An 11,523-nucleotide genomic window follows, 5' to 3' on the forward strand; every position below is an offset into this window, starting at 1 on the left:
GGGGGTGGAAGTTACATGACACATTCTATTCAAATCACTCTATTAAATGTAAACTAAAATGTAGATGAACTAGCTCATGTAATGATGAAAATAATGTGTATTCTGCGATACAGTTCACATGGGAATTCAAACAAGATCTCTCCATAGTGTTAAGCACTGAAGTTTTGTTCAGGTTGAGCGAACACAGAAGAGTGTCAGGTACATTTTCACAGGAGAGGATGTTATCCTACCAACATGCAGGTATCACACAGAGAGCCCCTGTGGCAGCAGCTTCAAAGACCATCATGACTACTCATTCACCCACTGCAGTTTCTGAGCAGCTGTGTTCAAAAGGAATGGAACACAAAAGGCAAACAATATGCCACTGTTCCTCCACAGGTTGGCTTTACCAAGAGATCATAGAGAACAAGTAGACCAACTCTAGGTGTTGGGCCTAAGTCTTATTCAAGTCACAAACTGTCAGGTTAAATAAATATCTAAGAAAATCAAAACCATGACAGTTTAAAATGATTGGCTATAAAAAAATAAAAAGTCATACACGGTATAGAAGCTTCAGGTAATTTATTGGGTAAAACAATGCTGGGTTATAACAATTACAGCCAACACCACCACAGAAGCAACTTAGATGATCAATTTGGTTACCTTTGTATTTTTGTTCATGCTCTTGCCCAACACATTGACTTGTCTTTTCCGTTTGCTTAAATTTAAATGGTCAAAAATTGTGTCCTTGTCACCAGCTGCTGCAGCATAGGCAGTTCCTCTGCATACAACTGCTGAATGCTTATTCGCTTGTTTTTGTGCGATGGTATCAAGCAAACACAAATTGTCAGTAAGGTTCTTCTAGAAAGAAAGGTTAACATTTGTTTATTAGAAAATATATCACCCCATCAGTATTAAACACATTAATTTAATATCGTTTTCCCATCATTTCAGGGGAATCCTCAATAGGCTATATTAAAACTTCAATTCACAAAATGATAAACTTACATGGGACATACAATGTTTTTCAGCCTTTGCATCACTGAAATACTGATCATGGTAGTATGATATGGTCAATTAATGCCATTCTGCTGCTGTAATAAAATGGTATCACATTTGGGACACTGGCAGAGAAAAGATTGCAAACATTCATGTGGATAATGAAACTCAACCACTGTGCCAAATCTACAGCATACTATTATTACCTGAGAGGCAAAAGTGTTTGATGTTGATCAGTTACATTTAAGTATAGCAAACATTGAGAATACCTTCCTAATATTGTGTTGCACACAAAAGGGGGGCTTTTGCCCTCAGAACAGCCTCAATTCATTGGGTCATGGACTCAACTAGGTGTTGAAAGCGTTCCAGAGATGCTGGCCCATGTTGACTCCAATGCTTCCCACAGTTGTGTCAAGTTGGCTGTATGTCCTTTGGGTGGTGGACCATTATTGATATAAAACCCAGCAGTGTTGCAGTTTTTGGCACAAACCGGTATGCCTGGCACCTACTATCATACCCTGTTCAAAGGCACTTAAATATTTTGCCTTGCCAATTCACCCGCTGAATGGCACACATACATGTCTCAATTGTCTCTAGGCTTAAATCCTTTTTTCAAACAATCTCGTCCCCTTCATCTAAACTGATTGAAGTGGATTTAACAGGTGACATAGCTTTCACCTGGATTCACCTCGTCAGTCTGTCATGCAAAGAGCAGGTGTTCTTACTGTTTTGTATTCTCCATGTATATTGATTAGTAAAACATGCTAATGTCTTGAATACCATTGTATTGATTATATTCATGACATGGTAACATCCCAACACTTAGTATATTTGGTTTAGAATTCACATACTTTTGAAATGTCGGCTACTTTTTACTTGTTTGTCCTCGTGTCGAGTTAAGAGAATCAAACTTTTTTGCTTATCTACTGCTTTTGTTTGCTGCTGCCAAACTTGGTTTTGAAAGGTGTGTGGGATCTGTTGAAGCGCTCTGCTGGTCAGGGGCACTAGTCAGTTCATCAGTGAAGTCTTTAGACACTAGAGAATGGCAATGCGCTATGCCTACTTCTTCTAGTCAGAGTTTTTTTGTATCACTGTCCTCAGAGGATGGACATCCCTTTGTATCCTGGTGTTGATCCAACATGCTGTTTACACTGCTGGTTTCTCTTACACTGGGCACCCCATGTGTTCTCTTTTTGGCACTGGCCGACTCAGACCCTGTGGTTTCACTCTTGCCCCTCTTCCTCTTCCCAGGGCTAGGCTGAGGCTCCAGTTCAAAGGGGGTCTGAACCTTGGACTCTAAGGGAAAGCTGGGTAAAAGGCAGCTTCGTTGTCTCCTAGGGTTGTTAGCTGGAGAGAAGAAGTCCACAAATACCCCATCATCATCGTCTGCACAGGAGGAGGCACGGAAGCCATTTGAGACAGTGCAAGATCTTTCTAAAGCAGGAAGCGAGGATTTTCTACATTCGCTTACTTTTGATTTCGGTGTGGTAATCTTTAGGGACGTTCGATGAGGCACACTGGGTTTTTCGGGTAAAATTTTTGAAGAACGGCGACTAGAAATCTCCAGATTAGTAGTGGGCTTACTTTCCGGAAGGGACTGTGGTGTTCTGCTTTTCCTGACAGGTGGTGTGACTTTTGCCATATTACTTCTGCTGGATACAAAACTGTTAAACGTAAACACCGATTGCACACTCTTGCTACCCTCCGGGCAGTCATCCAGACAGGGACTCTCTAAGGAGATGTGCTTTTTGATGACATTACATTTAATTGAGGTCCTCTTAGGATTTGCGTCTTGTTTACTCTCTTTAGCCGGTGAAATGGGCAAAGGACTTTGAACCAATGCATTTTGTCTGGGCAAATCACTGCACGTTGACTTCCAAGGTTTCTGAAAGTCTTTGTGCTGTGGTTCACAGGTGGCTTCATGTTGCTCCTCTCCATCAGTTTTATTTGAGCAAGAATATGCATTAAAATCCTGATCAAATTCTTCTTCTGCAGGAGAAAGATATGCCATTATGAGAAGAAAATATACTGATAAACTTCTAGCATGGTAAAATTGACACAGTCAACGCATTTTATGTACTTACCCAGGTTTTTCAAGAAAGAGTGGGATGGTGTATTCCCAAGAGAAGGCTTAAACTCAGGTGATAATCTAGATTGTCCCACCTGTGAAGCTGAGAAAAAGCATTAACTAGAGTCAGCAAATATTTCTCAACTCAATCGTTTAACACCCCAGCCCATGTTTTGCAGATGCTACACATACTATACACATAAAACCATTGGCCAGTCACAAAACATACCTGCGGGGGATAGATTTTCCCTAGCTTCTCTCATCTCCTTCAGCCTCTGTGCCATGAAGTCACACCGTTTCATAGAAGGACTGTAAACTATTCCTTTCTCTTCGTCGATAATGTAAGGGGACACATCTGCTACTACACAGAAATATATTTACATATTAAACCACAACCACAAAAAAAAACATATTTATTTATATTAAATAAATAATATATTCTGAATATAATGTATGACATGAGGAGACTTACTAAAAGGTGATTTTGGTACTAGGTCTTCGATCATCTTGTCCAGTTTTTTCTTCATGCGCATGTCATTCTCAGGGGTGTCTCTTGGCTGCATACAACGATGCTGTATAAAAATAACAAAAGATAACTCATTTGGATAAGAACACTTCAATAGACCCTTTCAATAAAAATCATCCCCAATGCCTAATAATTTAAAGAAATTAGGTAAATATGCAGCAATGGATGAATTGCAGAAAGCTAAGTAGTTAATGACAGTGATTAACTATTGCCCACTGGTATATAATGTCTTCTTGATAGTGAAACCCAAGAGAAGTTATGCACTGAGAATCATTAAACCTAACTGAGAATTAAATTTGCCTACCACCTTTTTCTTGAGTGCTGAATTGACGTCATCATTTAATGCCGGATACAACTCCTCATCAACATGTACACCATCATCTTTACATCTGCATTAATAAAACAAACAATATGAGTGACAGGGTAACAGGGGCAGAAGGTAGCCTACGGTTAAGAGCGTTGGGCCCTGAGCAGACTGGCAGTTAACACACATTTTTGTTTTCACTGTTGCTACTCACTGTTATTTGTCTATAGTCACTGTGTACCCCTTACCTACATGTACAAATTACCTCGACTAACCTGTACACCCGCACATTGGCTCGGTACCACCTGTATATAGCCTCAATATTGTTATTTTATTGAGTGACTTTAAATCTCTTTATATTTGGCTAAAAAAAAATCTTAAGTGCATTGTTTTTTAAGGGCTTGTAAGTAAGCATTTCCTGGTAAAGTCTACACCTGCTGATTTCTGCACATGTGAAAAATCTAATTTGATTTGCTAATGTAAGTCACTCTGGATAAGTGTGTGTGCTAAATGACTAAAATATAAACACAACATGTAAAGCGTTGGTCCCTGAGCTTAAAATACCCCTGATATTTTCCATACGCACAAAAAGCTTATTTAGCTAAAAATGTTATGCACAAATTTGTTCCTGTGGGAACATCTGATGAATATTTATGTCATCAATAAAGCCCGTGTGTGGAAAAACTGATTGGCTGGGCCTGACTACCAAGTGGGTGGGCCCCTGCCCTCCCAGGCCCAGCTATGGTTGGGCCTCTGCACGGTCATGTGAAATCCATAGATTAGGGCCTAATTCGTTTATTTCAATTGATTGAGTTCATTATATGAACTGTAATTCAGTAAAATCATTGAAATGTTCATGTTTATATTTTGTTCAGTATAAATAACAGAGCTCACAGCTATTTTATTTGTCAGTCAGTGACACCTTGTGGTTGATGAAAGAATTGCAAAAACAACCAAATGGTTACCGACTTGTCATCACGCAGACCAATAGATATTGACGACTCATCGTTGTCATTGCTATGATATTGCACTTTAAGGCCGAAAAGCGTTTACACTGTAGTCCTGTGTAGCTCAGTTGGTAAAGCATGGCACTTGCAACACCAGGGTAGTGGGTTCAATTCCCACTGGGGACCAGTATATAAATGTATGCACTCACTACTGCGAGTCGCTCTGAATAAGAGCGTCTGCTAAATTATGAAAATGGAAATGAAGCTTACCTGGCCACCCAGAGGACAGACACAAGTCTCACACCAGTCTTCTTGGCTTTATTCCAGGTTGCTTGATGGCCATTTTTAAAGACTATGTGTGTGACTTGTTTATTGAAGGTTTTAGATACCTGGAATGATACAGGTAAATATCACAATGTGAAATGTGTACATAGTAACAACCTTCCAAACTGCTTAAAGGAAAATACCACTCAAAAACAATGTTGGTGTCAAAAAAAAGCTGTCACAGTATGATGCGTTTTGCATAATACCAAAAGATAGCAGATTTGAGTGGATTTTTCCCTTTAATAATGGTAGTTTTAAGAACGCCACAGGATGTCATTAAAAACAAATGTAGTTAGCCAATAGCTCTCGAAAACCCTTCTCCGTACATAGGGTTTTCAGCAGTTACATTCACCCACGGTTGGCTCCATGTGAACTACAATTCCAACACTGTTTTAACGTTTAGACACATCAATAATCACTTTCAAACTGTTTTTTCCCCCTAAACATATGCTCCTTATCTTTCATAAGAGCGAGAATGAATCTTCCAAATAAAAAAAGATACTTACTGTAGCAGTTTGGCACAGATCCACAAGCTGTGCGTCCCCTCCAGTTGACAAACTTCCTCTCTAGTTACGCTTACATACAGGTGTTAGGAGCATGCTAGATAGGTGGCCAGCGGTGCTAATTAGCTGTGTCTAAACATGAGCTGTAACATGGAAATATATGGCCATGTGGGAACACTAACCCTATAAGATGTAATTTAACCTTTTTCCCTCCTCCTCGCCAATATGAAAGATACGTTCCTTGTGTTTCCAAAAACGTACCGCAAGCGATGCGTTTTAACATTCAGAAAAAGAGCCGGGGATCTTAACAGAACTCCCCCAAACAGAATACACTATAGTTAATAGGCTAATGTAGTTAGCATCTATGGAAGGGTTAGTTATCCATGTACAAAAGGGTAACTCACCACGCCTCCCATATCCTGCAGCTGCTGGATGAACGGTTTAGAGTAATTCTCTGTTTTACTTGATGACCACACGTCAACGTAGGCAACAACATCTAGAGAAATGATCAAACACCACCCCCCATCCTTTATTCAAAGACAAATGAGAAAATACAAGAAAAAGCTGTAGCTAGTTAGGCAAGCTATCCAAATCATGATGTTAGTTTACACATTTACCTTTCAGAATAGAAGCAGATTTAGGTGTACTGGTTGTGGTCATTTGAGTCTCTTACTGAAGGATTTCCCTACAAAATTGGAGAAAGAAGTAACCAAGTTCAATTTGAGGAAGGAAAGTGCAGGCAGTGTGCTAGTGCAATGGGGAAGCATGTTTGATGACATGTTACAAATCCATTTGTATTTGTCACATGCGCCAAATACAACGGGTGTAGAATTTACAGTGAAATGTTTGCTTACGAGTCCTTCTCAATAATGCAAAGTTTAAAAATAAAATAGTAACACAAGTGGAGTAAAATAAAATACAACAATGGAGCACCAACCAGTACCATATCAAAGTGCAGAAGAAAGAGGCAGATATTTACATGATGGCAGGGTAAAGTGACTAGGCAGCAGGATTGAAAATAATAAGAGTAAAATAAAATACAGAGCACCAGCAGCAAATGATGCGTAAAAGTGTGTGTGTGCATGAATGTGTTTGTGTTGTATCGGTTTGCATGTGTATATGAAGCGTAAGTGAATGTGTGGGGGTTGTGTGATAGTGTATGTGCAGATAGTTTGGGTACCATTAATAAGCTGCAATGTGTAGCTTTTGGGGGGACATGACCAAATTCACATCGAGGTGGTATAGATCTGTCATTCTCATTTAAAAAGTCTAAGAAGCAGTAGATCTGTTCTATGTGCATTATTTATATGCTTACATGTCTTAAGTTATTTTTTCGCCTTTTACTTTCGGTTTTGTACACCAACTTAAGACAGCTGAAAATAAAATATTTTTGGTTATGTAAAATATATTGCACAGCTGTATAGATGGCACATTGTCTACACTATATAACCAGTTGCTTGTTTTGTCACAAACTAAAAATAGACGAACAAATAACGTTAGAATTCTAGCAACCAGGAAATGGCGGAGAGATTTCTGCATAGCGCATCTTTAACTGACTATTTAAGTCTGGCTTGGGGGTAGAAGCTGTCTCGGGGCCTGTTGGTCCGAGAGCCGACGCTCCGGTACCGTTTACCGGACGGTAACTACACCCACTTGCAAACGCGTAACCATCTAGTTTAGCTAGGCAGCTAACTAGAACTACAAAAGTGTATGTATACTACTACAAGCAAATTCACAAAACATTGGGTCCGAAGACATCTAGCAAAGTAGCTAATTTATGAATGCAAATCGTACACGCTTTAATTTCCCTCAAACTGTGACCATGACTACCTGCCATTGAGTAAGCAGTGCTAACTTTAGCTAGCTAGAACATTTCGTCTGAATTAAGACCATTTCAAACAGTAGGTACTGTAATTTTGCTACTAATTGTATAAAGTGCGTAATCTGTTGACTAAACTGTGTGGTTAAAAAAATATAACGTTATATATATATATACACATTTTTCCCTACTTACAGTCGGGCGCTGGACAAATCCTTTCCAAAATCTTGACTTTCCGCGCGTGTATTTTTTTTAGGACAAGGCTTGCTGGGAAGTAATGACGTCTAAACTGTCATTGGTTGGTGAAAGTGTTGCCATGTTTGTAGTTTTCCTGGTAATTGGCCTATTTGAAAACGATCTCGCGGATGAAAATGACACACAGACAGGATGCCGCGCGGTGAAACACCGCTTCATATTCATTTCAATGGAAGGACAGCTTGAGGGGCGGTGCGAAGGTGGTATAGGACGCGGTGAAAAATATAAACTTACCCAACTTTATGCAAATCACCAGTGGCGACGGCTGGGTGATGACCAATCATATCGAGTGGTTCCTATGACGAATATGACGCTATGCGACCCGAGGCTGGAGACTTTCTTCAGCAAAGATGGCTGACAAGAAAGCTAGGATGGAAGCACATGTAAGTGATTATAACGTCATAACGAATCACGCAAGAAATGTACAGTTGACAGGAATATGTTAGTTAATGTAGAGACAAACGATTATCCATATATATTTCTTCATCATAAAGTTAATTTACGAAAATCGCGATGTTGCCAGCTAGCTGACTAGCTAACATTAGCCAGCTAGCTGGCTAGCTTTATGGGTGATGTGACATGAGTATGACATTGTAATGTTTTAGGGACTCCTGAAACAACCAGCAAACTATGCTGTCGTCTTGTGAAACAGTGGCTTTAAAGAATCTAGCTAGCTAAAGCATTTACTGCAAATTGAATGTACAATTATGTAAGCTTGTCTTGCTGATATTTGCCATGCAATGCAGACAGGTTAAATAACGTAGCTAGCTATGTTCTTTCTTATTGTGCAGTGGATAATAAAATACCTGTATGCCTATGGATGTGTAGCTAGCTATGTAGCCGATCTGTGTATGGACCCAAACGTTTGGTATACATATTAGTTCAGAACCTAGCTTTGAACCTCAGCAATCATAGCCAGTTGTATCAACTTCAAAACAGTCTGAATGACATTAATGAAACCTGCGGATTGAGTAGAATATAATATAACTTTTGTGTCAAGGATGCAAGTCATATATACATGTAGTTATTACCATGCTTGAGATCCCCAAAATTGTATCCTGTACATATCATGTACTCTACCTTGTCAAATAAAGGTGCAGTTCATGTATGAATGTCTTTGAGATTATTTTTGTCATATCCAATACCAAGAGTATCACATTCCAGTCTTTGTATGATGCTGTGTCTGCATGTATGTATTACAATTGTACACTTTAACAGTGTTTACCAATCTTGGTCCTGGGAGATCAATGGTTACACACTGTAACTAATAGACTACAAACAGGATTTAACTAGTTAAAGGCTGATTTGTAATTCATATATAGATAATTTAATATATAGAATTTTTTTAAAAACACTACAATACACTTCCTATGCATCATGTACAGTTGAAGTCGGAAGTTTACATACACTTAGGTTGGAGTCATTGAAACTCGTTTTTCAACCACTCCACAAATTTCTTGTCAACCAACTAGTTTTGGCAAGTCGGTTAGGACATCTACTTTGTGCATGACACAAGTGATTTTTCCAACAATTGTTTACAGACAGATTATTTAATTTATAATTCACTGTATCACAATTCCAGTGGGTCAGACGTTTACATACACTAAGTTGACTGTGCCTTTAAACAGCTTGTAAAATTCCAGAAAATGATGTCATGGCTTTAGAAGCTTCTGATAGGTTAATTGACATCATTTGAGTCAATTGGAGGTGTACCTGTGGATGTATTTCAAGGCCTACCTTCAAACTCACTGCCTCTTTGCTTGACATCATGGGAAAATCAAAAGAAAACAGCCAAGACCTCAGAAAAAAAATTGTAGACCTCCACAAGTCTGGTTAATCCTTGGGAGCAATTTCCAAACGCCTAAAGATACCACGTTCATCTGTGCAAACAATAGTACGCAAGTATAAACATCATGGGACCACGCAGCCATCATACTGCTCAGGAAGGAGACGCATTCTGTCTCCTAGATATGAAGATACTTTGGTGCGAGAAGTGCAAATCCGTCCCAGAACAACAGCAAAAGACATTGTGAAGATGCTGGAGGAAATAGATACAAATTATCTATATCCACAGTAAAACAAGTCCTATATCGACATAACCTGAAAGGCCGCTCCGCAAGGAAGAAGCCACTGCTCCAAAACCGCAATAAAAAGCCAGACTACGGTTTGCAACTGCACATGAGGACAAATATCATACTTTTTGGAGAAATGTCCTCTGGTCTGATGCAACAAAAATAGAACTGTTTGGCCATAATGACCATTGCTCAGTTTGGAGGAAAAAGGGAGGCTTGCAAGCCGAAGAACACCATCCCAACCGTGAAGCACGGGGGAGGCAGCATCATGTTGTGGGGGTCCTTTTCTGCAGGAGGGACTGGTGCACTTCACAAAATAGATGGCATATTGAGGAAGGGAAATGATGTGGCTATATTGAAGCAACATCTCAAGACATCAGTCAGGAAGTTAAAGCTTTGTCGCAAATGGGTCTTCCAAATGGGCAATGGACAAGCATACTTCAAAAGTTGTGGCAAAATGTCTTAAGGACAACAAAGTCAAGCAATTGGAGTGACCATCACAAAGCCCTGACCTCAATCCTATAGAAAATTTGTGTGCAGAACTGAAAAAGCGTGTGCGAGCAAGGAGGCCTACAAACCTGACTCAGTTACACCAGCTCTGTCAGGACGAATGGACCAAAATTCACCCAACTTACTGTGGGAAGCTTGTGGAAGGCTACCCGACACGTTTGACCCAAGTTTAACAATTTAAAGACAATGCTACCAAATACTAATTGAGTGTATGTAAACTTCTGACCCACTGGGAATGGGATGAAAGAAATGAAAGCTGAAAGAAATAATTCCCTCTACTATTATTCTGACATTTCACATTCTTAAAATAAAGTGGTGATCCTAACTGACCTAAACAGGCAATTCTTACTTGGATTAAATGTCAGGAATTGTGAAAAACTGAGTTTAAATGTATTTAAACTTCCGACTTCAACTGTAAATACTCTAAAACTGGTTCATCTCAATATCTAATGCTCTTCATCTGCATTGATCTGATAAACAGGATAGGTGTAGTATTTCAACAAATAAGAGACTTAATTTCAACCAGTGGAAAATGCAAAACACTTTATTGAAAGAATTTCATTATCCAAGTGTTATAAATACAAGCATTATAAATGTTATAATTGTAATATTATAAATACAAGTTCAATCTGTACTTCAATGCACATCTGTTGTGCATTATAAGAACAGAGGAAGAAAGAGGAGGTGGCGAGAGAGGTGTAAAATACAGAAAGGGAAAGAGTTAAGAACATAGGAGCAGGGATGGCAGCATATGATTAATGAATCCTAATCCAACCCAAATATTCTCTCAGTTCATCACAATTACATAAGTGTCTAGTTGGCCCGAAGGTTATCTTAGAAGCGGGTGAGGTGGCGATGATGGCACTGGGCGTTGGCACTTCAAAACATATCTGCAGATGAGAGACAGATAGCATGTTTAATCCTTTTATTTTTTATTCTAACATTGTTAGTCATCATAATAATCAGGAGGTGAAATGCAAAACTGACCTTGGATCATAAACTCTGGGACTACTGCATCTCTATCTGTATTTCAACGTAAAGCATCTCTTTATAATACTTCCGGTTGACCTGACCAGCCCACCTCTCACCTCTGAACATATTTTGGCCTCTATGTAACCAGTTCAAAAGCGGGAAGGGTTCACAGACACAGCTGATATAACCTAGAGGATTTAGGGAGAAGAGAGGGGGATCGAGTGAAGGAGAGACTTATTGAGAAA

General features: G+C 39.3%; 1 protein-coding gene across 3 annotated transcripts; it reads right to left on the minus strand.

Annotated features, from left to right (window-relative positions):
* Positions 1 to 1,812: 1,812 nt before the first annotated feature.
* Positions 1,813 to 7,888, minus strand: LOC115144417 (microcephalin-like). 3 transcript variants are annotated; one of them, XM_029685455.2, is made up of 9 exons: positions 7,665 to 7,888; positions 6,268 to 6,335; positions 6,055 to 6,146; positions 5,094 to 5,212; positions 3,877 to 3,961; positions 3,519 to 3,618; positions 3,276 to 3,404; positions 3,063 to 3,149; positions 1,813 to 2,967 (listed from the first exon to the last, which is right to left on the minus strand). In XM_029685455.2, exons 2-9 carry the CDS (start codon positions 6,308 to 6,310, stop codon positions 2,051 to 2,053), a joined length of 1,572 nt encoding a protein of 523 aa, XP_029541315.2. In that variant the 5' UTR covers positions 6,311 to 6,335; positions 7,665 to 7,888; the 3' UTR covers positions 1,813 to 2,050. The 3 variants fall into 3 exon arrangements, with proteins under 3 accessions (XP_029541315.2, XP_029541313.2, XP_029541314.2); XM_029685453.2 differs by having other exon boundaries at positions 3,276 to 3,407; positions 7,665 to 7,886; XM_029685454.2 differs by having other exon boundaries at positions 3,276 to 3,407; positions 3,880 to 3,961; positions 7,665 to 7,884.
* Between the last annotated feature and the right edge of the window lie 3,635 nt (positions 7,889 to 11,523).

Source organism: Oncorhynchus nerka, linkage group LG16 (genome assembly GCF_034236695.1).
Source record: "Oncorhynchus nerka isolate Pitt River linkage group LG16, Oner_Uvic_2.0, whole genome shotgun sequence".
Classification (NCBI taxonomy): domain Eukaryota; kingdom Metazoa; phylum Chordata; class Actinopteri; order Salmoniformes; family Salmonidae; genus Oncorhynchus; species Oncorhynchus nerka.